This window comes from Orcinus orca, chromosome 21, assembly GCF_937001465.1.
Source record: "Orcinus orca chromosome 21, mOrcOrc1.1, whole genome shotgun sequence".
NCBI lineage: Eukaryota > Metazoa > Chordata > Mammalia > Artiodactyla > Delphinidae > Orcinus > Orcinus orca.
The window spans coordinates 2390506-2415787 of NC_064579.1; the positions used below are offsets into that span (position 1 = coordinate 2390506).

The 25282-nt window shown below is 41.1% G+C and overlaps 4 protein-coding genes across 8 annotated transcripts in view; 2 read left to right on the forward strand and 2 right to left on the reverse strand.

Annotated features, from left to right (window-relative positions):
* PLAT (plasminogen activator, tissue type) overlaps positions 1-25282 on the forward strand; it is a 249087-nt gene that overhangs the window by 67448 nt on the left and 156357 nt on the right. The gene's annotated exons all lie outside the window — the stretch shown is intronic.
* The window catches only part of VDAC3 (voltage dependent anion channel 3), an 81924-nt gene that overhangs the window by 18431 nt on the left and 38211 nt on the right, over positions 1-25282 (reverse strand). The window lies entirely within an intron of this gene.
* POLB (DNA polymerase beta) overlaps positions 610-25282 on the reverse strand; it is a 28918-nt gene continuing 4245 nt past the window's right edge. For 2 of the 5 annotated variants that reach the window (XM_004285066.2, XM_049704208.1), the window contains 11 exons: positions 25208-25282; positions 24529-24587; positions 23066-23115; positions 20872-20923; positions 19015-19069; positions 18845-18917; positions 17409-17479; positions 16728-16814; positions 11263-11327; positions 10631-10770; positions 9404-9636 (listed from right to left, as the gene is read on the reverse strand). In XM_004285066.2, the coding sequence (XP_004285114.1) occupies positions 9542-9636; positions 10631-10770; positions 11263-11327; positions 16728-16814; positions 17409-17479; positions 18845-18917; positions 19015-19069; positions 20872-20923; positions 23066-23115; positions 24529-24587; positions 25208-25282 (822 nt within the window). In that variant the 3' untranslated portion in view covers positions 9404-9541. Of the gene's footprint in view, positions 1711-2687; positions 8274-9403; positions 9637-10630; positions 10771-11262; positions 11328-16727; positions 16815-17408; positions 17480-18844; positions 18918-19014; positions 19070-20871; positions 20924-23065; positions 23116-24528; positions 24588-25207 lie in introns of those variants that run through there. The other 3 variants (XR_007474574.1, XR_007474575.1, XM_033415433.2) reach the window with 3 other exon arrangements.
* Positions 5318-8660, forward strand: DKK4 (dickkopf WNT signaling pathway inhibitor 4). Its single transcript, XM_004285084.3, has 4 exons — positions 5318-5452; positions 6477-6627; positions 7060-7212; positions 8070-8660. Exons 1-4 carry the CDS (start codon positions 5318-5320, stop codon positions 8411-8413), a joined length of 783 nt encoding a protein of 260 aa, XP_004285132.2. The 3' UTR covers positions 8414-8660.

Genomic DNA, 25282 nt, shown 5'->3' on the forward strand with positions numbered 1-25282 from the left:
TCCCCGAGTCAGAGTGGTGCCGACACTGTCCCAACAGGCTGACTCCTGCTGTGACCTAAGACGAGAGATGCTGTTTCCAGCGAATGTGTATTGAGATACGGCCAGCTTTTTACAAACCTTTTCTTGCCTTTTCATCGCAGCATCTGCTGTCACTACCCCCACCTCTGTGTCTTGTGTAGCACGAGTGTGTCAGGGACTGCAGGACGCAGAGGAGGAAAAGCCCTGCTGTGGCCTGAACACTTGTGTCCCCAGATTCACGCGTTGCAATCCTAACGCCCAGTGTGACGGTGTTAGGAGGGGGGCCTCCGGAGGTGCTCAGGTCATGAGGTGAGGCCCTCATGAACGGGATTCGTGCCCTTGTGCAAGAGGCCCCGCAGAGCTCCCTCTCCCCCTCCTCCACGTGAGGACATAGCGAGAAGGCGGCCGTTTACGAGCCAGGAAGCAGGCCTTCGCCTGACATAAACCTGACCACACGGGCACCCTGACCTCAGACTTCAGCTCGTATAGAAGCACCTAGTCCGTGGGATTTCTGTTAGAGAGAGGTGTGGAGCGTGCCCAGGAATGGGGTAGGGTGGACAAGGCATTCAGGATTGATGGGTCACACACAACATCATCTAATATTTTTAAGCAAAAAGAAGGCAGAGCACAACCTTGACAAAGGAAGCTCGGGGCCCCTGGTGCTGTTTCCAGCTGGACGCCAGGTTGGGATCAGGAGAACGGAGGCTGCCTTACGGGAAAGGCAGGTCCCAGCGCCACGTGGTTGGCTGGCCAACTCCAGAGGGAGCCGCTCACACATACGCCGGTCTGCGTGGTGCCGCTGGGGTGAGCCTCATGGTGGCTGACCCCCCAACCCCTCCTCCCCCTCCGCCCGGCATCACACACTCCCGGAAAACTGGTCTGGAGGAGCCCTGCAGGCCGCGAGGAGCTGAGGCTGAGAGGTACGTGAGCTAGCCAAGGCCACACAATTGGTGATGAGCAGGACCCAGTCTCCCAGGCTGTTTCTGGAAGCGGGCCCGCCCTGAGGGGCAAGACATCTGATAAACCCGCTTCCTGGGCCGGCAGCTACGTGCCTCCTGACCTCAGGTACCTCAGCGGCAGTGCTTACACCAGCGCTGTGATTATACAGATCCTGCAATCTTTGTCTCCCCTCATCAACCTGCCCCCTCATCTTTCATTTACTGACCATTTCCCGTGAGAGCCTGCCAAAGACCCGCTTGTTTCGGCTCCTTTGATTTGCTTTTAAGAAAAGCAAAGTGTATGGAAATCACACTGGTGCCGACACAGGAGACGTAACAAATAAAACTGTCCGTTCCGGAGTGAACGTAACTCACGGCGCCGCCTCTGCCGTGAGCTCCGGGAGCTACAGCAGCTGTCCCCGGAGGATGCAGGTGTCACACCCACACACCAGCCCACGCCGCACCTCGGCCCTGGCCAGGAGTCACCCGGGGGGCTGGCATCCCCCGCCGTGCTGAACCAGGAGCCCCGGGGAATTTCTTCTCGAGAATTTTCACCCGGAGGCACGAGGAGGACAGGCGCGGGCTTGCCAGGTGGCCCACAGTCCTTGCCAGGGGGAGCCCCGTGGCAGCATCCTGGCCGGAAGTGCACGGGGGGCTTCCTTCGTTGTGTGGCTAGCGGGGCCACGGCTCCCCGTGGGGGCGGTGGGCTCTGCACGTGGTCTGCTGTCTGCGTCTGGGAAATCCAGGCCCTGACCTAAGAGCAGAAAAAAAAAAAAAAAACGCCTTTTAAGCAGAAACACTAATAAAGCCTTCCTCTCCCCACTGCTCCATCATCTCCAATCCCCAGTCATTGAGCTCAGCCGTAGGGCCGTAAGGGTGCCCACAGGGCATCCTGGCTGATGAACACCGATCATTAGCACACAAGCAGCCTCCGCCGATCTGAAACCAAAAGTCGTCTTCCAGGGAGACTTCTCATATTTAGTTCCTCAAAATTGCTCTGGCTTTTGGGAGACCTAGAAATAACAGACTACTTAGGGGAGATTTTTCTTCGGTGCGTTGGGTTGCACACACTTCTACCGAGAGCCTCCATGGGAGGGCCGTGCGTCATGCTAGGTCCTGAAGTTCACGTGAGGATGGAAAGTCCAGGCTTGGAAATGAGTGCGGGACATTGGTTTGTAGAGTTTTATGAGTACCAGTTATGGTGCCAGGCCCTCTACACGTATTCACCCATTAAACCCTCAGAATATAGTCATTATGGGGAGGTCATGCCCACTTTACAGCTGTGTAGATACAGCCTAGAAAGTTGAAGCACCTTGTTCAAGGTCACAAAGTCACCATAAATCCATTTATCTCTGCAGCCATCCATCACATGAAACAACTTATGGAGCTTCTATTATATGCCAGGCCCTCAAAGCATGAGGATACAAAGATGAACAGCTACAGCCCTGCCCACCCAGAGCTTATCACCTCGTTGTAGAGACCAAGAAGTACCCAATCACAATAGAGTTTTATAAACACCACGGCGGGCAGCCGGATGCCTGGGAGAGTGGGGGGATCGGGGGCTATAGGGGAGGCCAGACTTGTGCTCAGATCAGGTTGGCCTGACTCCAAAGCCTGCACTCTTACAAGGCCGAGAGAAAGTCAAGCAGAGACAGAGACAGAGAGGAGCCTGCTTTTCGGTTTTGTTGCCCTGTTTGTAGCCTCCTGCACCTGGTGTGTCTGCATCCTCACCCCTCTTGGTCTGTGGGAGCATCGCTCCTGGAAGACACGGGGGTTAATCTTCCATCTTCCATGTTAAGATACCCAGCAAAGCCTTGATGATTTGGATCGTGTCACCCTTCCCCCCCCAATCTGCTTTCCATCCTGAATTCCATCTTCAGTGCCATAGCCATCCACCTGTGCGTGGAATTAGAAATGTCAGGGTAACCTCAGCTCTTCTGTCTCGCTCACCCGCCACCCCCCACATCAAATGGTAGGGACTCAAGTGCCCAATCCCATCCTTGGTTGGTTCTCACGGTCACCGTGTCACTGCCTTACACTGGCCCTCCTCTGCCTCCTCGTCCTTCTCTTCACTGGCCCAGCATCCGCTTTCAATCCACTGCACCCTAGCACCACACCGCCGCCAGCACTGCTTTCCTAAAAAGCAAATTAGATCCTGCCATTTTCAAGTTCAAATATTCCCCCGATGACTTTCTACTGCATATGAAATAATACCCGGTGTCCTTTGCCTGTTATCAGGTTCCTCACAGTCTAGCCTCCTCTTGTCTCTCCACCATCTGCCCCAGCCACACAGATTCTCTAGAACCAAAATGCACCTCCCTGCCCCTGCACACACTTCACCCTCTGAGCCTGGGGTAAGACCATCCCCTACTTCTCAACCTAGGAAACTCCTACTCATCCCACAAAACCCAGCTCAAATGACCAGTCACCATCTCTGTAGAGGCATTCCTTCATTCCTTCAGAAGGTCTAATCACACCCTCCCCTGTGATCCTTCAGCCCCACATTTCTATCTTTATCTTAGTGCTTGTTATAATATATCAAAATCATCTCTACATGTAGATCTTCTTGGACACTAACCCCTCAGGGGCAAGGACTGTGTTTTATCTTTTATTCCCAACACCTACACATAGGTTCTGTTAAGTACAAAGTACTCAGTGAACGTTTGGTTCCAGTCCTTTTTGTCTGTGTGTTTTGCCAGAGGCCTCTGGTGCCCTGGTATTCTCTCTTCTGTCAGGTAACAAGAAGCAGGGAAACCCAGCAGAGAGCGAACCCTGGGGCTCTCTCTTTTATGTTTGGCCATAATTGTCCAACTTCAAAATAAATTCTGGAACACCCCTAGTCACCAGGAGTATCCTACTATCAAAGGGTGTTTGATGCTCTCAGTTTACATGAAAACAAGTAGTACTTGCAGAAGAAATAGCTCCGTTGTGCCACACGATGGGGACAGGCATCCAACCCCAGGAAGAGAGCCAGGTAATGGATCCTCAGGTCACCTGCCCCAGCCACTGGGCTCCAGGTGTCCCTCGAGGCTGGGAATGGTCCCCTGGCACAGAATGTCCAGGTACCTCTTGACGGACTGATGTCAGGTGTTTTGGAGGAAGACCCAGTAACACCAAGGTTACCATTGATGGCATAGATAAGGGGCACTGGTAGATTTTAAACGGCGCCTTACACCCCAGGTACGGGGATGAATTTACCCTGAGAACAAAGCAAACAATGAAGGGATTTGGGGACCCAGATCTACCCTTAAAGGACTTAGGCAGTGATAAGCACGTGTCTAAATCACTCGACTTTGCTAACAGTCTGGCTGGAAAAAAAAAATCAGAGAAAAAGGGATGAAGCATTTTTTAAAAATTCAGATTAGGAAACTTGAAAATGCATGAAATCCCATCTGAAATGAGTTACAGTCTTGAAGCCTGTTCTGCTTAAGTCACTTCAACATCATACAACACAAATTAAATCCATTGCTCATAAAATACACCTAAACTTCCTATTAAATTGTATAAAACTGTATATAAAATGGGCTTTCTGCAGTTGTCCCTATCACTAAAAAAAGGCAATTTTTATAAAATCATTATCTTCCTAATTAAATAATCCTAACTTCAAACAGTTCCATTTTCATTTTAAGGAGAATTATTTTCCAATTGACATTTAGTCGGGACAGGTGCTGTTACATTCACAGCTCTTAAGCTATTGGGATTTTTACATCTGAACACCAGAGACACGCAGGGGGCATTTTGTCTCTTTTCTGTCTGTCTTCACTATCTGAGCACAGTGTAAAGTTTCTCAGTATATTTTTTGTAACTCATTAGTTTTTGGCATCCCGCAGAGCGTATTGGCTAACAGGTTTCATCCTTTCTTGGAGCACAACTAGCTGTGAAAACAGATCTTAGAGCAGACTCCCTCCACCCTCACAGGATTACTGAAGGTAGGAAATGCAGGTGATTATCAGAGTTTGCTTTTGATACAGACATCCTGCTCTTCCGCTGGCCCTTTGAACTGACTTTGATATGCAGTGATTAAGAGGGGTTCAACCCCTGGAGGAGCAGTGGCTGCAGCCCTGCCTCTGCTCCCCCTCTATTGAGTCCTCGTTTTGAACTATTGATCAAACAGATTTGAGGGGATTTGTTGGAGCCTGTGTGGGGTAAGAAGGAAGGAAAGGGAGGAGGAAGGAGGAGGAGAGAAAGGAGGGGGCACGTCTATAAACAGTTTCAGAGGGAACCCGCCGGTCAGACCTCGCTCGCCTGACTTCACACACCTTCCTCCAACGAAGATTTGCTTCTCTTTCAGAAAAAGCAATCTCAGGGCGACTTGCCGAGTTCCCATTTCGTGGGTTCAGAGCAGCCCAGCTTCGAGGAGGATGCAGGGAGGGCTGAGAAGGTCCAGGATGGTGGTGTTGATCCTGCTGCGGCTTGGCTGGCTGTGCGCCCCCCTGGGAGCCCTGGTTCTGGATGTCAACAGCAAGAGCTCTGTGGATGCGCAAGGAGCCCGGAAGGTAACGCTCGGTAGAGGAGGAGGGCTGGGCGCTGGGCTCGAGTGAAGCCATCACGCAGATGAGCATCTGAAGTAGCTCATCTAGACGGTGGGCCGGATGGAGGCTGTGGAAGGCACCCTGGAAGAATCCAGTCGCTTTAGCATTAACTCACCAGATGAGCCAAGTGGCTTTTCAGGGCATGGAATTTCAGGGCTATCAATTCACCTATAAATCAGGGAGTAAGCTAACATTTAGAAAGCTATACACCACGTGCCAGGCCTTTTATACATACTATCTCATCTCCTCTTCCTCAGAGCTTGAGACAGCTATCACATCTCCTAATGACAGATGGCGGAAATGGGCTCAGAGACGCTGAGGGATTTAACCAAGGCCACACAGCCAGGGAACATGGGAGTCAGAAGTTACATGCTGCGTGCCAACCCTCTCACTTCACAGAATTGTTTTATAGGAAATGTTTCATATACATATGAAAAACCATCAACCGAAGATGAGAGAAATCAGTCTTCGGTATCTGTTTCTCTGCAAATGAGGCATCACTAGAAACCAAAGGATGGTTGGGTTGGCCCACTGAGGGGCCTACTTGGCAAATGGTGACTGATGTGATTCACTGGAGTAAAACGGTCAAATAGGGATGCCACAAACACCAACACTTCTTTAAACTATCGCACAGCATCTAGAGCTTCTAGATACATATCAAAAATCTCATAACCGTCTCTAAGACACACGTGGGAAAACATTTTCTTCCATTTTCACAGAGAGCATAAAAGATGAAATTCTATGTTTAAAAGTAGGACAATTTTTCAGACACAAATAACGTTTGCAGCACATAGGTCTCTTCGTTGGTGATTTGCTCTCCCCTTTGTGAAAGAAAACCAATTCTAGTGAAAAGTCAAGATGCTGCTTGAGGTTTGCCTCAGTGTTTAAAGTGCCTCTCTTTTTGGCTTTCTCCATCTCCTGCCTGGAATAAAAACTCTTTACATCTCGCCGGATTCCCTAGCCCTGTGACAACAGCTTCTCTTTACAGGGTTCACAGTGCATGTCTGACAAAGACTGCAACACTAGAAAATTCTGCCTCAAACCCCAGGATGAGAAGCCATCCTGTGCTACCTGTCGTGGATTACGGAGGTGGTGCCAGTGGGCTGCCGTGTGCTGCCCGGGGACGCTCTGCGTGAACGGTGAGTCAGCACGAAGACTTGCAGAACTGCAGCGCTCCCAAAGAGCAGACACAGCATCCGGGTCTCTTAGACTAGGGTATTCCACGACAGGCACTCTCTAAAGGCTCCAAAGTGGTTCTCCGCAGCTGCCTCTTCCCGATGCAGCAAAATAGTTTCTTTCCCGGCAACAACTCTTGCCAGCAACTTGGAGATGATTTTAAAGCAAGGGTTCAAGTTGGAATCTTTCAAGTTCTTCTGTTTTCACTTAGATTCCATTAATTACTTAAGCACCTGCTTTGCCATATGTGAGATGTAAATATTTAGTGCCTGTGTCCCGGAAATCTAGAAAGTTATACAGAAACTGAAGGCGGAAGTACTGCCAAACCCTGTGACAGTCTGATAATGAGCCTGTCTGTGGTTCTCATCCTCTAACTCCACCTGCTTGTCTCTCAGATGTTTGCACTGCAATGGAAGATGCAACCCCAATACTGGAGAGGCAGATCGATGACCAAGACGACACAGATACACAAGGAACAAATGAGCACCCAATTCAGGAAAACAAACCCAAGAGGAAGCCAAATATTAAAAAATCACAAGGCAGTAAGGGTAACAGCAGCATTCTAAGCATATATATATATATATATATATATATTTTTTTTTTTTTTTAAGAAAAATATTTTCTCCTCCTAGGCTCTTAAGGATAGGCTGAAACTGACTTATGCCTCTCCACCCCGGAAACACCTAGGGAGCATGTCCTATTTCCAATCTCTTTCCATAAACAGCTATGGGGATCATGGGGGTAAGAGCACAAGGTAGTTGGCAGGCCAAGAGGACGGGGAATAGCTATAATAACGGGCTGATTAGCAAGAAAGCCTTTAATTGTTTAATTAAATTTTATATGCACATCTTTTTATAGCCTATAATTTAACAAATAGAAATTTCCCTTTCTAGATCCTCAGAATACAAAATAAAGGAGAGAGGAACATAGATGCAATAACGTTTCATTCTCGGACAAAATACAAACTTCACTAAGATGCTTTTTACAAAATTGTAGTCTCAAATTCCAGTCTCTGACATAAAGCAGCTAGGATTTTGAAGGTGGTGAATTGGCCATTCTTGTTTGTTGAAGGCGGCTGGTTGCCCCCTGTGTAAGTAGTGGTCTCTCTTTGGGTCAGTACAAATCCCATTTAATAAAACACTGATGAGTGATACTTATTTCATGTCTCAAGACTGGAAATCCCATCTTTCTTTAATAAATGTTTTAACTTTATAAAGCAGTAAATTGTGTTTGGGAAGACAGAGATGTCCACTCCATTGTTGCTTTCAGCCCAGGAGCCAGGCATGCTGTTGCTCTATCTTTACTTTGCGACCTTATCCTACACCCCACGCCCTAACCCAGTCATGCCCTCACAAGCCACCATTCCCCCTGCTTATTACTAAAGCCCGTATCAATCTCGTTACAGGACAAGAGGGAGAAAGCTGTCTTAGAACTTTCGACTGTGGACCTGGACTTTGCTGTGCTCGTCATTTTTGGACTAAAATTTGTAAACCGGTCCCATTGGAGGGACAGGTCTGCTCTAGGAGAGCGCACAAAGATACCGCACAAGCTCCAGAAATCTTCCAGCGCTGTGACTGTGGTCCTGGACTATCATGTCGAAGTCAGGCAACTGGAAATCAACGAAACTCACGGTTAAGAGTGTGGCCAGAAAATCTGAACAGCTGCACGTCTTCCAGCAGAAGTCTCAGACAAGAACTTAAAAATCTTCCCATACAAATAACTCTTAAAATCAAATCTTGTAGTAAGTGAAACAGACTGAGCTGGAGAAACTGCCTTGTGATGAATGGAAACTAGTTTGGGCTTGTTGTCTATTTCTGCAGAAAAGTGATGTGATTCTACAACAAATTTAACTTTGATCTAGTGATTCAGTTAGTTCAAATAAATCTTTATGTAATTTCTGGTGAAATTATGGCACCTGACAGTAGTAGGCAGGGAAAATTATCACAGCAAATACTTTATTTTTCCTTAAAACCCCCATTGTTTATAGTCACTTATTTCTTGGAAGGGAAATACCGTTTTGCTACAAAATAACTTGGTTAATAAAGAAGTAAGATTCAAAAGGTAGTATCTTATGTTTGTATAGCCCACTGCAAGTTACAAAGCATTTTTACGTTATTTTGTTTTCAATAGCTTTACTTACCATTTAAGAACTTCCTATATTTTGTATTTAAATAATTTCTATATTTCAAAGCTAGGGCTTTCAAGGAGTGCTTTTACTTATACATTTTGACCATCTGAACTTAAAAGTTACACTGGAAGAAAACTAGGGCAAAAAAAAGTAAAATCTTTGTTCAAAGTATAAGAGACCATATTTTATACATATGGGTACATATTAAAAGTGGTTTTAATTAGGGAAGCTCTTTCTGATGGATTACAATCAACTGTTACAGATTTCATTTAAGAGATAAACCACACACCTGTTCTTGGAATTAGGTTATAAGTATATGTTACAAAATCGCATATGGGCCAAGCATAGAAAAAAGTCTCTAAAAAAGATTGAACCTTCTTCCAAAGGCTTGCCTAATTGACTAATTTACAATCAGTAAATAGGAGGAAAGGTAATGAGGTAATGTGGTTTATAGCATAAGGGCAGAAAATGGGAAAACAAAAATTCCCATTTGAGATTTGTTATCATCTCATCTCTTACTCCTCTCCACTGACCCTTAGTAAAGTGTGATCATGAACAGAATATATAAATTTAAACGTATTTGCTAATAAAATAAGCACAAGATCATCTGATAATAGTACAAGAGGTTTTATTGACTAACGCAAGCTACAGCATGAAGAAACAATTATTTAAAAACACCACAGACCCTTATGTAGCAAAGGTTAAGAAATAAATTAAGACCTATTGGGCTGTGCCGGGGAGGATGGGCCTCATTCACTTCGATCCTTGGGTTCTCGGTATTTCCACTGGATGTAGTCAAAGATGTCCTTCTCACTATCCACGGGCAGCGGCTCTCCAGCAACTCCTGCGAGGAGGGAGAACAGAACCATCCTCATGAACCCGTTCTGGAGTTTAGAGGTTTCAGGACTGAGAGCTACACAGGACTCACTTTCAGAGGAAAAAGAAAATAGTCCCCAAGCCACTCAAGAAAAAAAAAAAAAAAAAGATATTGACTGCCTTCCCCCTCCCCTGTGAGCTTGTGTCTGTGCTTTGCCACACATATTACCGGCGCTACACAAAGAACCTCAGTACCCCAACTCTGGCCAGCTGAAGTGGCCCTAATCCATGATTTTTCTGTCTGCTGGATCTCCACCGTATTAGAGAAAATACTCTAGTGAGTTCCTTTGCAACTCAAAATACGGTCCCCAGACTAGCAGTACTGGCACCACCTGGCAGCTTACTGGCGATGCAGAAGGCCACCGAATTAAAATCTGCACTTAACGAGGTCCTCACATGGTTGGTATACACACTGACATGTGAGAAGCACAGCCCTCATCTACCAGGGATGAAAAACACTTTTAGGACAAAAAGACAAAATCTTCATCTTCCTAGAAGACAATAGTAAACCACACAGTATATTGTGAAATGTTAACAAGATCTATAAAACAGAAATCAAGCAATTTTTACTCTTTAAACTTTAAAAGCTTGGGGCCAAAGCTACCAAGTTTGGCCTGGCACTAACAAAAATACCTGGGTTCTTTGGAAGTCTTGGAGATACATTTAAGAAAACAAAAACACTTTAGATCAATAAGATTATTTACTGACCACCAGAGGTAGAAAGAATTTAATCCATTCTAATAGAGCTGGAAATAAACGAATCTTGTCATCATGGGCCTTCAACTGAGGGCCTGGGAGCACCTATGGATTAAAGCTTTTTTTGTTGCCTGAGGGACTAACAATACCAAAGAAACTGCAATTAACTGGCACAGTTACTGAAAGGCTTTTTAGAAAAACCAAAGTTGCTAAACCGAAATATCCAGATGACTAGGATTATCTCTAATGCAGACAAAAATACTCACCAGTGACTCCCAAGGGACGGATTGTGTATTCGTTGATTGTGAAGCCTTTTTCTAGGGCATGAGCTCTCATATTCTTATTGAAAATATCACTCCCAGTGAAATAGAGGACACCACAGTAATACTGATCCTTGGGTATCAACCTACAACCAATAAACAATTCACCAATCTTTTACTACGTATTTCCAATTTAGCAAAAATAGTACTCTTAAAATCATTAAGGCACAAAACAAGTCTGTGTGGTCCAATAACTGAAGAGGACACCATCATTAGGTAGACCATTCAAATGACCTCAACTTTGCAGTTAGTTGAGGTTTCAGTAAACTATGCTCTGCAAGAGGTGTGGACAAATGCAAAGCAGTATCACTTGTTACAACCAACTCTCCCCAGGCAGGATCTACTCTGAGCTGCAGAAGACACCATGGTGAACCTAGAGATAATAAAGTAGATTCTGCAGACAGTCATTATTCTTTACATACTTTCAGGCTAAACATTGTCTATTGCAGGGACACATGGCACTTTGGAATGAAAAGGGGTCTTAGACATTTATGCAAATTCCAAGACATACAGAGGGAGGGGGAAAAGGGGAAAAGAAGGGAAAAGTTAATAGGTCAGCAACAAATTTTGAGTAATACCTGATATCAATTCTCCTGTGTGGATATTCCTTTTCATCATTTTTACTGGGAAGCTGGCAAACACCCTAAAACGTATATTTAAAAATAATGTTTAAAGATTTTTTTAAACTTAAGGCTTAATTCTAATCAAAGACTGTTAACTGTGAAGCTATTTTTGCTTTAAATGGAGGCGGTTTTAGAATTGTGAGCACTTGTAACTTAGTAGCTTTTCTATGCACTATATACTATCCCTGCCTTCCTACTGTGCTTCATGATAACTAAAGAACCACATGAAACAGCAGGCAAGGGTTCCGGTTATGAGGGTCTGGCTTTTGTGTGACTCTAAACAAGAGAAGCTAATCAAGGAAAGCGTGAAAGACAGAGACCAAAACAAACAGAAAAAAGCAACTTAGAGGAAACAATGATTATTCAGGGAGAAGAAAACAGACACAAAAGCTATCAGTAATATTCTCAGATCACAGATTTTTATCCATGAAATAAGGACAGAATTCTACAGAAAAAGAAAACACAAGGAAAAGATTTAAATCAAAATTTAAAATATGATAGAAGTAGAAGTTGAAATTGAGGAAATCTCCCAGAAATCAGAAAAGACAGAGAGAGGAAAATTAAGAAAAATGTAAAAGATAAGAAAATTAGAGGATCGTTTTCTTCCTTCTCTACAGGTGAGTTTTCATTATACTTCTGCAGTTTTCTTTTTTAATACTTCTGCAGTTTTTAAACAATAATTATCAAGGTGTGTTTTGTTATCTTTTCCTTTTCCAGGAAAATGGGGACAGTTTATGGACTGGGCAGCAACGCATAAATATGTAAAAAGAAATACAAACATCACCAAATTTCAAATCTAAAGCTTCAAATGCCACATTCTAAGAAAACTACACAAGTGACAGGTTTCTGGTCCTAAAGAGCAGTCGAGTTGGTACACACGTCACTAAAAGACATACTTTTCACTCAGCAACATAGAAAAATCAAAATCCAAAATCTAAAATCTAAAATGGGTATTTTCTTTAGCAACTCCTATTCCTGAGAGATTAATGAAACCTGTTTATCTTCAAATATGAAACCTACCTTCTTAGGCACTAACAAGTTCCAAGTCAACCTTCAAATGGAATTACCATGAGGCATTACCTTGCAGATCTGGAGGTCTGAACCCACAGGCAACCATCTTTCTGTTTGTCACATCAGTAATAGGATTCCATCTAATGGCTTTGTTCCTGTCCTCAAGGCTAATTTTATTTCCTGCACTTTTTCTGAAGTGCTAATGTTAAAGAATTTCTCTGTATTACTGTAAATTCTTTATTCAATCGAGTGGATTAGTTTTGTTTGGCATTTCAGTTAGGTCACTTCATGCTGACTGTCTGAAATAAAGCCTCTTTCATTTCCCCAAGTGTAGCCAAGGTATCTTCTATTGTCCTGTGAATCCTCGCTGTAGATATTTCACAGAAAATCATCCTCCGAGGTCAAACCTGCACGAAACGCTAAAATTTGAGTGGTACTCGCCATATATAAAGTAAAAAGGCATCTAAATGCAGAGGAAATTGGTTTTTCTTCCAAATGTCATTATATTCACGGGAAGAATAGTTCAATTAACTAAAGACCCTGAGTTTACAAGAAGAGCTGGAATAACCCTGGCTTTCCTAAGCTTTGATTACTATTAGTTTAAGAGAATTCATGTTTTGAAGATAACTTAAAAAACACACAGATGGTCATATCTTTAAAACTATTTAGTCAGTGCTTATAGCAACAAGATGTTCTGAAAACAAGTGGATCGATATGGAGTGGAGTTTACTCCACTTCATAAGCTGAATTCATTTTGCAGCCAATTTCCTTTCAGAAACCTAGAGATCTTAACTCCTTTGGTGATCTCTGCTCATGTTCACGTGCTCAGGGTCACTGCCCTGACTCCTGCCTGCCTCTCTCTCCCCGCAGAGACCTGCCTGCCTAACTTCCTTACTTCAAGTCTTTCCCCAGGTCTCATCTTCTCAATAAGGCCGGACTCTTTAATACTGTCTCCTGCACTCCCTTTCTTTTTAAAAAATAACACTTATTATCTTAACGTTTTACCTACTTAATATGTTCATTGTTAAGTAGCAGTCCCTTCCCATACCCTCAAATAAAAGTTCTACTTAGGGCTTCACTGGTGGCGCAGTGGTTGAGAGTCCGCCTGCCGATGCAGGGGACACGAGTTTGTGCCCCGGTCCGGGAAGATCCCACATGCCGTGGAGCGGCTAGGCCCGTGAGCCATGGCCACTGAGCCTGCGCGTCCGGAGCCTGTGCTCCGCAACAGGAGAGGCCACAACAGTGAAAGGCCCACGTACCGCAAAAAAAAAAAAAAAAAAAAGTTCTACTTAAATTCACTAATCTATCCCATTCTCCTAGAGCAGAGCCTGGAATGTAGTAGATGCTAAGTATGTATTTGGTGAATTGACTGAATACACCTTCTCATTCCTACTGACACTCATTCTCCCCACTTTGTTCTTTCATAGCACCATCTTCTCTTTTTCTATCCCTTTTTCTGTTCCCCAATTTAATTCTTTCCAGGTTACTACCTTCTTCCAACTGATCTATTTCCAAATAGAAATATATTATCTTTTATATTATTATTATGTATTATACTAGTATAACACTGCACAACTCTTTGAAGATACAGTATCTTCAAAAGATATTTGTACAAACCCTTCAACGTTTCCACATATATTACTTAATCTGATCTGCATAACAGTCCTTTGACAGAGGGCAAGGATATCATTTTATAAATAAGAAAATTAAGGCCTTAGAGAAGTAAAGCAACTTGTCAATGTCACACAACAAATTGGTAATGGAACCAAAAGATCTTAAAGCCTCCGTATCCAAATCTACTTTCCTACAATGCAACATACCAACACCCACCGTGTTTGCAACAAGACACAAATCACTTCTTATTGCCTCCAAAATAAAATGATTTGAAAGTGGACCTGGAGTGCTTCTCATCCTAACAAATACTAATTATAAATGTCAAAACAGGAGGCTCAAACACGGCATTTTCTAAGCTTCAGTAAATACATGAACTACATGTACGGTATACAAACTTTATACACAGACCATCCACTAAGATGGATTCCTATGTCACAACATAAAGGCCTTAGTCTCTTATTGTGGTCTAAGTCTTCCATACTTTGAAAACAAACAAAAAGCCTGCTTTCTTATTTTTTAACCTATTTTCTTCTGGAAAGAGGTTTGGAGGATTCCCTTTCTGGCAATACCTGTACATGTGCTGCCAGGTATGACCGAGAGAACGGAAGGCTAGGTAGAGCCAAGACTTCCACAACCCCAGCCCGTATCCGAGGATGGGTGAGCGGTCCTAGTCTTTCACACACCACATGTACTGTGAGGTCTGAACCGGCCGACTCTGCAGCATCACTGGGATTTGGCTGCCTCTGACCTTCCTAGACAAAGGACTTCCCTTCTTTGAGCAGCTACTAGGATAACCCAATTCCACTATGTCAGCAACTCTTTATGTTCACATACTTGGCTACCCACCTTCCTTTGCAGGTTACACCCAGCCCACCAGCTTGTAATTTTTCCTTGTATTCTTGCTAGCTGGATTACTACAGCCTCTGTAGGTCTTTCCTCTGGATCTCTTTGGGCACAGAAGAATACTGTTCAGACTGTAAAAAAATGCTTCTGCTTTTTTATTGTGTAAACACCTTCCTGGTGGCTAACTCTGAAAACAGCTGCTACACTTCCCCAGGAGAAAGTCCAGTGCTTTCACAGAGATGACTACTGAAGGAAGAGAGGCCAGAAGGGGTCCCTGGTGGCATACCAGGACATTTTCCTACTATTTAAAAAAACAACCCAACTTGTCTAGCACATGATTTTTAGATTTTATCTGATTGAATGTTCTTTAAATGTAAGATTTATGCACATTCATTTTGAGTGATTTAAAGTCAATCTAAACTTAAAAGGACGTTCATATGGCATATACAAATCCTATTTTTATTAATATCTCATGTGTGCATATATTTTTAAGCATAGAGTAAGAGCTCGAAACCTGACAGACTAGGGAGAACAGATCATAAATGTAATTCTCAAAAACTGACTAGAATTTTTATTTTTACCTTTCCCAAAGTTCTTTTTAAAATACTGATAAAGTGTGACAACTTAGTTAAATACTTTCATAGCCCATTAAAATCACCATGCTGAATCAAATGCCATGTTTTTTTGCATATATGATTAAATACACATAACATAAAATATACCACTTTAACCCTTTTTAAGTGTGCAGTTCAGTGGCATTAAGTACATCCACACTGTTGTGCAACCATCACCACCATCCGTCTTCAGAACTTTTTCATCTTCCCCAACTGACATTCTGTTCCCATAAACACTCACTCCCCATCTCCCTGCTGCCCCGCCCATGCCCTGGCAACCACCGTTCCATTTTCTGAATGACATGGTAATTCAATTATCTATCTCAACCATCTTCTTCTACTTTTGGCTAAGACTGTCAAATCTACACAGTGAGACTCTTGCTAATTTTAGCATGTCCATGCTCCAAAAGCATAGTCTCTGACTTAGGAAAAGGGGGGCATGGAGAAAAGAACGCCCAAATGCTGTATTTAAGTGAGCAGCAGATAAATGTAAGCCTTTATTACATTAGCCCTAGATTTCTGTTTGCCTTCGGTTTTTATACAGGACCATTTATTAATGTTTTTAATCCATTTGCTATTCGTCTTGAATCCTCAAGTCTTAATCCCCTAGGAAGAACACAGGACTTTGACAGTCCATCACAGTGTGTTTCACTGGGACGACTCCACAGGTGCCCCCTCTATGAGCCCCTTTCATATAGCATAGTTCTTCCCCTGGACGTTCTATCACGTACCCTGATGCCTTCTTTCTTTGGTCTTGTAACAGATTAATACTCTTCAGACAATTCTAATCTCACTTATTAATATATTCTGAGTCAAAGAGTATTTGCTATTTTAGGGAAAAAATATAATGTATTAAAGTCATTATGGATATTTTAAAAATAGCAGATTATGCATAATTACCTATTCCAATGGCACAGATTATTTACAAGTGGGGAATTTAGAACAAAACTCTTTACTGGGACTTCCCTAGTGTCACAGTGGTTAAGACTCCACGCTCCCAATGCAGGGTTCGATCCTTGGTCCGGGAACTAGATCCCACATGCATGCTGCAACAAAGAGTTCACATGCCACAACTAAGGAGCCCTTGAGCTGCAACTAAGGAGTGCACCTGCAGCAACTAAGACCTGATGCAACCAAATAAATTTAAAAAAAAACAAAAACAACAAAAAAACCCTCTTTACTAAAATATTCTCAGATTAGAGAATATATCTCCTCTAAGGTCTAGGATGTCCTATTTACTGACCGTGACACTAAGCTACAGTGAGGTCACACTCAGAATGGTTACTGGACAGTCTCCACAGTTTTTTTTTAAATGTGTTAATTCAAGTGAGTACTTACCATGAACTTTGTTTCCCCTTTTGACAGAGTGTCTGTAATAAAATGGACCTTTTGTAACTGCTCCACAACACGATGTAACAGCTTTGGCTATAGAATCATAATTAGGGAATAAGAAAAAAAGCAATTACTCTGTTACAGCAAGAGAGCATTTTTAAAATGAGTTTTCTGATGCTCTATGCAGAAATGCCTAGTTTTCCTATGTTCTGAGTACCTTTTCTTCTAACAGAAAATTCATCTTATCAAATGAAACCACCACTTTTCACCAATATCATGATACCCCCAAATAGACATCATTTGTCTTTATCTGTTTCATTAAACAAAAAGTTACCTGCTTCATCTTTAAAAGGTATATATTCCAAAATCAAAAGCATTTTGCCTTCATGGGTCTTCTAACAGAGCTTAAGTTTCTTGATAGATAATAAATAATTCTGGAAGTATTTTACTAAATTTCATCTCTTCCAAATGCTAGACTGTCCTGCCAATTATTTGTGGACAAACAATGCGTATCCCTTCCAACAACTTACTTTGCCTCTCAAAGAATTCAGTCAGTACAAAACACTTCAACTGACTTTCAGAAAGATTAAAACAAAAACTCATTCTGAAAATATCCAACTATCATTTAGAAAATTATATTCACTGCTGTGTAAGACCGATCACATTTGCTTTTAAATTCTGAGGTACCTGTTTGGTTGACTCAGAGGTAAAGCTTGGATGGGTAAGAAGAACATCCATGTCGCCACTGGACTCTGCCCCTATGATAGCAAAGAATATGTATGGAATTCTCCTTGTAAATTTATCAATTAGGCAAACACAGAACCAAGGTGATGACACACATAGAAGAGTCTTACTTCTAACAGCCTAACTTTCTATTTCACTGTGCTTCATATTCAGAATTAGTTAAAAGAGTTCAATTTTCTGTCCAACTATTCAGGTATATTAATGTAAACAGCAGAATCTGGGATAACAACAGTAATTGATGTTAGATATATGTTGCATACAATTGGTTAAATATTATTAAAAATGTACCTAAGTAACTACTCAATACTGAATAAAAATAACATTTAAATATACCTTTAAAATATATCTATGAACACTAAATATTTAAAAATCTCAAATTAAACAATATGCTCTAACTCTGCAAAGGTTAATCAGAAAATTCATTTTAATTCTTCTGAATGAATTCACTTAATGAGTACTGGTAACAATTACTATTATGGCATCATAGATAAGAATGCTAGATTCTTGGGGCTTCCCTGGTGGCGCAGTGGTTGAGAGTCTGCCTGCCGATGCAGGGGACACGGGTTCGTGCCCTGGTCCGGGAAGATCCCACATGCCGTGGAGCGGCTAGGCCCGTGAGCCATGACCGCTGATCCTGTGCGTCCAGAGCCTGTGCTCCGCAACGGGAGAGGCCACAACAGTGAGAGGCCCGCATACCGCAAAAAAAAAAGAGAATGCTAGATTCTTATAGCAGCTACCCAGAGAATTTCTGATAGCCTATTACCACTTCCTAAGCAAAACTCCAGAGGTGGCCAGAGATTCAGTCAGACATCTATTTCAAGGTTTTAAATAAAGTTCTATTTCAATTTTTTAAGATAATATTTTAAAATTTAGGTTACCCTTCCAAAATTTTGAGCCAGTAAGAGACCAGTATTGTGTGGTTCTCACTTTGCTCACATTCACATAGTAAATTAAGATCTTCTGAAGAACCTGGTTGTTTTGAGAACTGGTTCTGAGCTGATGTCTCTGAGACATTAAACTTAGATCCATTAGAGAAAACTTAGAAAATTAAATAAAGTAAAACAACAAACATAAAAACTACTCATGGCTTCACTAGCATCTAGCCAGATAACCACTATTAGCATTTAATATACCTAAAATTATTTTATAATAATTTTATTAGAACTAGTCATCAAAAAAACCCATCTTATAATAAAATCAGGATGAATTTCCTCTAATTTATACTCCCATTTATAAACAAATAAATTTAGCTAATACTACTAGATATTAGTAAATCTATAAAGTAACAAAAATTACATCTTTTTAATCCATGTTTTTCATATACATTAGGCAATTTTAACATCAAGGCATGAATAACCTAAGCTTAGGAAGTATGTTACCTCTTCTGAAACTGCCACAGACTGTAGCAATGTATTCAGAATCCACTTTTTCAACTTCACTTAGTACAATATCCTAATAGAAGAAAACTTAAGTCAGTATTCTAAAAATGGCTTTTCACCAATTGACATTCTCAATTCTAACCAAAGAATACAATTCAGCACACTCTTACTTGCATTTGTAACATCTCTTCACGAGGAATTCTTTTCTCAAAGTCCTCAAAATATCTATAAAGACAGAATAAGTAGACAAAAGATTTTTTGTGAAATTTGAATCTTAGAAATTAAACTGCCTACTTTATCAAGTGTCCTTATACAAGCAGATCTTTCAAAACTCAAGACTAAAATTCATTACGACAAGAGTAAAATTGGGGGGGTGGGGAGAGGTTTATTCCTTAACTTGGATCAAAATCCTTAAGTGTCATGCTTTGTGATATTCCAGATATTCCATCCAAACTTATTTTAAATAAACTTCGCATTCACATACCAAGACTAAATAAATATATTTAAGTTAATACGGTTCCAAGTTAGCCTGCTCCCTACTGGCAAATCCAGGGATTACAGTTTATTGCTCTTAAATCCTGAAAAATACTTGTATTTTAAAATATTATCCAACAATATGGATAAACCGAGACAACATTATGCTAAGTGAAAGAAGTCAGTCACAAAAGACCATCTATTATGATTTCATTTACATGAACTATCCAGAATAGACAAATCTATAGAGACAGAAAGAAGAATAGTGGTTGCCAGGGGCTGGGGGAGGGAAGGGCAGTTGGGAAGAAATGAGGAGTGATGGCTAATGGGTTTGGGCTTTTTTGGGGATAACAAAAATGTTCTAAAATTGACTATAGTCATGGTTGCACAACTCTGGGAATATAAAAAAAACACTGAATTGCACACTTTTAAGTGGGTGAATTACTTGGTATATGAAATGATATTTCAATAAGGCTATTAAAAATACTATCTTAGGGGATTTCCCTGGTGGCGCAGTGGTTGAGAGTCTGCCTGCCGATGCAGGGGACACGGGTTCGTGCCCCGGTCCGGGAGGATCCCACATGCCGCGGAGCGGCTGGGCCCGTGGGCCATGGCCGCTGAGCCTGCACGTCCGCAACGGGAGAGGCCACAACAGTAAGAAGCCAGCGTACCGCAAAAAAAAAAAAAAAAAAAAAAAATACTATCTTAGTATTAAATAACATCTAAGAATGATAAAGTGCCTGTTCAAAACCAATTCTCACAACAAGCAAGTTCTTCAGAAGATCTCCATTTACTATGTAACTACGTAAATGCAAGGAGAGTGAGAACTACACCATCCTGATCTTTTACTGATTCAGAGTTTTGGAAAGGCAGTGTAAGTTTTAAAATATTGTGGTAAGGCATCAACAGGGAAGTTCAGAAGGTTATTAGGACTGAATGGCCAACAAGACAACCTAAGACCAGAGGAGGTACGTGCTTATGCATGTACACTACGTGCTGTAAATAATCAGTCAGAAGAGGGGGTCTGTATCTTGCACTTGACAAAGTAATTACCCATGCTGACAGACGACACGTCTACTAGTTATTCCTATTCTGGTATTTAGGTGTCTGGGTTTTCTTCCTTTTCCTTTTTAAAAAAATTTAGTGTTTCATGGTCATGTCCCGTCTTCTCAGGTGGACTCTAAACTTCTTAAGAGCTACACAGAACCTGTTTATATCCTAACCTCAGAGGCAGTGCTTTCTACAATGTAAGCATGAAATAAATACCCTGACTAACTGAGGCCCTCAGTTCTATGTATTTTAAGGGGAAGTTCCCAGCTAAAGTCAAGGTAATGTGGGATATACTCAAAACAAGCAAACAAACTAGAAGGCAGTAAAAAAACACGTGTGAATACAGGCTTATTCTCTACAGGAGTCTGCAACAAATCTTAGCATTTCTGATTAGTAAAATGGCTGTGTTTAGCTAAGTCTGAAGACTTATGGTGTACAGAAGAATGGCTATAAAAACTTTTACTTTTACATTTCAAGTGTCAAAAGGAAATCTGCTATCTTACTTTAGCCCAATTCGCTGATGATGGTTCAATTTATCTTCATTTTTTCTGAGATCTGTATAGAAGATAAATAAAGTTGAGATGCTGATTTAAACATTTTTGAAAAAAAATGCTAATTTCAGTGATCCTTTTTTTCAAAGAACTACCTGGAAAACACACTGAAATGACTTTGAAAAGCAAATGAAAAAACTTTCAGATAGTAAGAACTAGATAAAAGTGATTCTTCAAGTCAATAGTAAAACCCAACAGTGACTGCATAATCATTTTTATTTACTGAATCAAAATTTCAATTATAGCTACATAGAACAGTAGATAAAACATATTCCAGGATCATACCAAACTTCACTGAGTATAGCAAAACGCACCTTCTAAGAACCTATATTGCTTAATTTACGGTTAATAGCAGCATGAGAAGTTCATTCATACTGTTCATTTGTTCATTCACTCCTTCACTGGATTAATATTTATTGAGTACCGATTTGTGCAGGCACTATGCTAAAAATCCCATTGAAAGGAGAGGTAGTATTATCATTTTTTTAATCAAGAAAACTGTAATATCTTAAACTGAAAGTGACCGAGTCCCATCTGGGTGGTCCTTTAGTGGGTACAAGCACAGGAGTGAGCCTTGTTAAAGAAACGGCAAGATACGTATGCTTCAAAAGCAACTCCTATGGTCACCCTTATATTCACAAACATAAATTCTCTCTGGAGACATAAAATGGAGAAAAATAAGCACCTTCATTATTAAAAATAAGCATGTAATGTTTCTCATAATTGTGTGCACACAGAAAACACTAAGGTATATGACCGAAAATGCCACAGAAATATTGAGTTTGTTATATATGGAGAGAGGGATATCGACAGCTATTACATTACATATCTGTGAATGGTGAAATAATGTAAAACCACCACAGGAGATCCTTGACACCCCAAGGGATGCAACGAATACCTTTGAGGAACAAACTCTTTAACCAATATTTAACCAATATTTCACTCAGGTAAATTATATATGCCACACGCAGAAAAGCACAAACCCTCTCTGAGATGCATATATAGAACAATTCATTCTCTAGCTATGTGATTCACACAAATTCTCAAGTTAATAATATTACTAATTAATCATGCCTTTTAAGAGTCAGTTACTATTTTTAAGTACTTACTAGGTACCAAGCACTCTGCTAAGTCTTTTACATACATTATTGCATTAAATCATATGAGAGAGATATTATACCATTTTGTAGCTGAGAGACTGAAGTATCACAGTCAACTTTTTTTTTTTTTTTTTTTTTTTTTTTTTTTTGCGGTACGCGGCCCTCTCACTGTTGTGGCCTCTTCCGTTGCGGAGCACAGGCTCCGGATGCGCAGGCTCAGCGGCCATGGCTCACGGGTCCGGATGCGCAGGCTCAGCGGCCATGGCTCACGGGTCCAGCTGCTCCGCTGGATCTTCCCGGACTGGGGCACGAACCCGTGTCCCCTGCATCGGCAGGCGGACTCTCAACCACTGCGCCACCAGGGAAGCCCCCACAGTCAACTATTTTAATAAAGGGGTGGAGACTGGATTCAAACCCAAGTCAGTCTCCAAAATCTGTCCACCTGACCATCTGGGTTGCTTATAAATTAGTTGAGCCCACAAATATTAATCCCCAAGTGCCACAGATGTGCTGTAATGAATCCATATAGTATATACCCTTGAAAGCATGAAGAGATAAATTATATTTAAAAGATGGCTATATTAGGTTTAAGGAAAATGTTTTATAATTACTTGACTTTTATTTTTATCACTTCTTTGGAAGCAAAAATCCCTTCAATAAGCATTGCAAGCCTCTTAACAGAATTTTTCTCAATATACATAACTTGGCTTTTAGGCTGAATGTATAGGACTTTATGGTCTAGAATTTTATTAAAGAAACAAAAGCAATTTAAAAATCGTCTAAAAATCTACAAATGAATCATTGCCTTTAAACCAAGAAGCCACTTCTTGTTCTTCTTGATTTTTTTCTAAATTATAGACCAAAACATGTTTAAAATGGGAATATAAGCTATACTTTATATCTGTTCTCTACTGTAGATTTAAAAAGAAAATCTTACCATTCGTTTCTACTAATTGAGAAAGGGTTTTTCAAATTCCAGTTTGTTAGAGCATGGTCCTTCAGCACTATATCTGACCTGAAATTAGTGACCCACTGTACAGACTCACCTTCTAATGTCTTAATTCCTTCATCTACAAACTTCCTTGCAGCAGAAGGACTACAAAGAAAGAAAAGCATTATCTCAGTGTCAAGTGAAACTCAGGATCCAACAAATAACCAGTTATGCCTCCTCTTGTCAAACATAAAAGCTACCTTTGAGCTAAAAAAAACACCTGCTAAACTACTGTGTGGTTACTTTGGTAATGTTCAAATTATTGAAGCCTTAATCTAGGGAGACAGTCATAAATTTAGATATGAAAAAGACATCCAAGCAGCTAGGTGGCATAATGCCCATGTACATTATTCATACACCAGACATACAGGCACTTGAAAACCATTCATTCAAATGAGATTTAATGAGGGCCTATTATGTGTCAGATATTCTTCTAGGTGCTGAAAATACAGCAGGAATAAGACAAATAAGGGCCCTGGTCTTACCTGTTTATACAGTCCAGTGGTTAGAGAGAGACAATAAACAGATATATAAACAAAGAAAAATATCTGGTAGATGAATTAAAATAGGGTAATATGACGGAGTGGCTGGGTCTTCTTTAGATTGGGTGGTGAGGGAAGGCCTCTCAGATGATACTTAAACTGAGATTTTAATGACAAAGAGCCTTGGTACAGAAACTGACATTCATATCAGGAGGGCAATGTGGCATAGAAATAATAGATCTGGACTGGGAGTCGGGAGACCCAGGTTCTGATTCTGGCCCTGCCACAGCTATCTCACTTTCTGCATTCAGTTTTCTTGCCTGGAAAATGAGAATAATGTAACAGACGCTCTCTAAAACAAATATTAACATTTTATAATTGTCTTGGGTCCCCAAGGAGTCATGTTCCTTTTCGGTATACTAGGTTTAGGAATTTAATATATTTTAAAATAACATTCATCAAATGGTTGCCATTAAGGAACAATCATCATATACCTAAAAGAATGGCCTCATTCCATCAAGAAGAGAGTTAAGTAAAGCACTGCAGTCCTAATACTTCAGTGTTAACCTTTACTCTCTCCAGTGTCAAAGAAGCCTCTGCTAGCTCAACTTTAAGATAGAGATGCCTTCATTAGGAAATACTGGAGTGCTTGTTCCAAGCTCATATGCCAGGTACTACAGAAAAAGCTTAAATGTTTAAGATAAATACCACGCTCAGAGAGGCAAAAGAGCCACAATGTGGAGGGAGTGATAGTAAGTCCACAGAGCAAGTGCTAATGGAGCTTAGAGGAAGGAGAGATTATTTCTGGCTGGGGACTCAAACTGGATTCACGTGCCTTGAATGGGGCTTTTAAAGTCACGGCAGCCTCTGAAGAACCAGCCTGAGACACGTAAATATGGGTGAGTGAACTGCATGGGCAAAGGCGCAGAGGTGGAAAGGTACAGGCCTTGAAGAGAAAGAGCATGTACTTTAGTTTGGCTGACATAAAAAAATTAAACAACCCTACTACTGTGTCTGCTTAAAAAATAATTCTTACCCAATGCCACTAACTCGAGTCAGGAAGTTGATGGATGAACTCGTATCATCCTGCCGAATCTTTAAGGAAAAAAAAAAAAGTCTAACAATGATTTAGGAATGCTTTGAGGACTCAAATGATCTTATTAGAAATACACTAGGCTGCTAAGAGACTTGAAGAGCCTTTTACACTGTGGCCTGGATAACCCATGCAGAAGGATTCATGTAAAACCCCAGTGGTTACAGGTGAGTAAGAAAGCAGATGAAGATGGCTCTTCCCTAATTTATCCAATACTTTAAAAAGGCTTATTCATAAAAAGACCAGAAGTGATATAATGACTATCATCAGGGTGAAATAAAATCATAAAAATGCTTGCGAGTGTTTAAGCATAGAAATTCTAAAAGATAACAATCATTTAGTCAAAGTTTATAATCTCCCTTCTAAATGGTACTGAAAATAAAGAAGTAATTCTATCACAGATGCTAATAGTCTCTTAAATGCAACATAAAATAAGTGAACAGTTTATAAGAACAATATTCAAAATCTAAAATATAGGACACTTACAAAGCCATAAACTGCTCCTCCCTTTTCTCACTGAATCTAACAGAGGGTGGATGACATCACCCACCCTGCAATGGTGCTACATGATAGCTGCCATAAAGGCAGACACTATAAGCAAACAAGTAAGTTAGCATTTTACCTTTTCCAGTTTACGCAATTTTCCAGTAGCTAAAAATTCATCAATCTTTTCAGCAATTTTTGTTCCTACTCCAGG

Coding starts and splice junctions, on each gene's coding strand:
- DKK4 (XM_004285084.3), top strand. CDS start 5,318: ATGCAGGGAGGGCTGAGAAGGTCCAGGATGGTGGTGTTGATCCTGCTG. Junction 5,453..6,476: donor ATGCGCAAGGAGCCCGGAAG/GTAACGCTCGGT, acceptor TTCTCTTTACAG/GGTTCACAGTGCATGTCTGA. Junction 7,213..8,069: donor AAAATCACAAGGCAGTAAGG/GTAACAGCAGCA, acceptor ATCTCGTTACAG/GACAAGAGGGAGAAAGCTGT.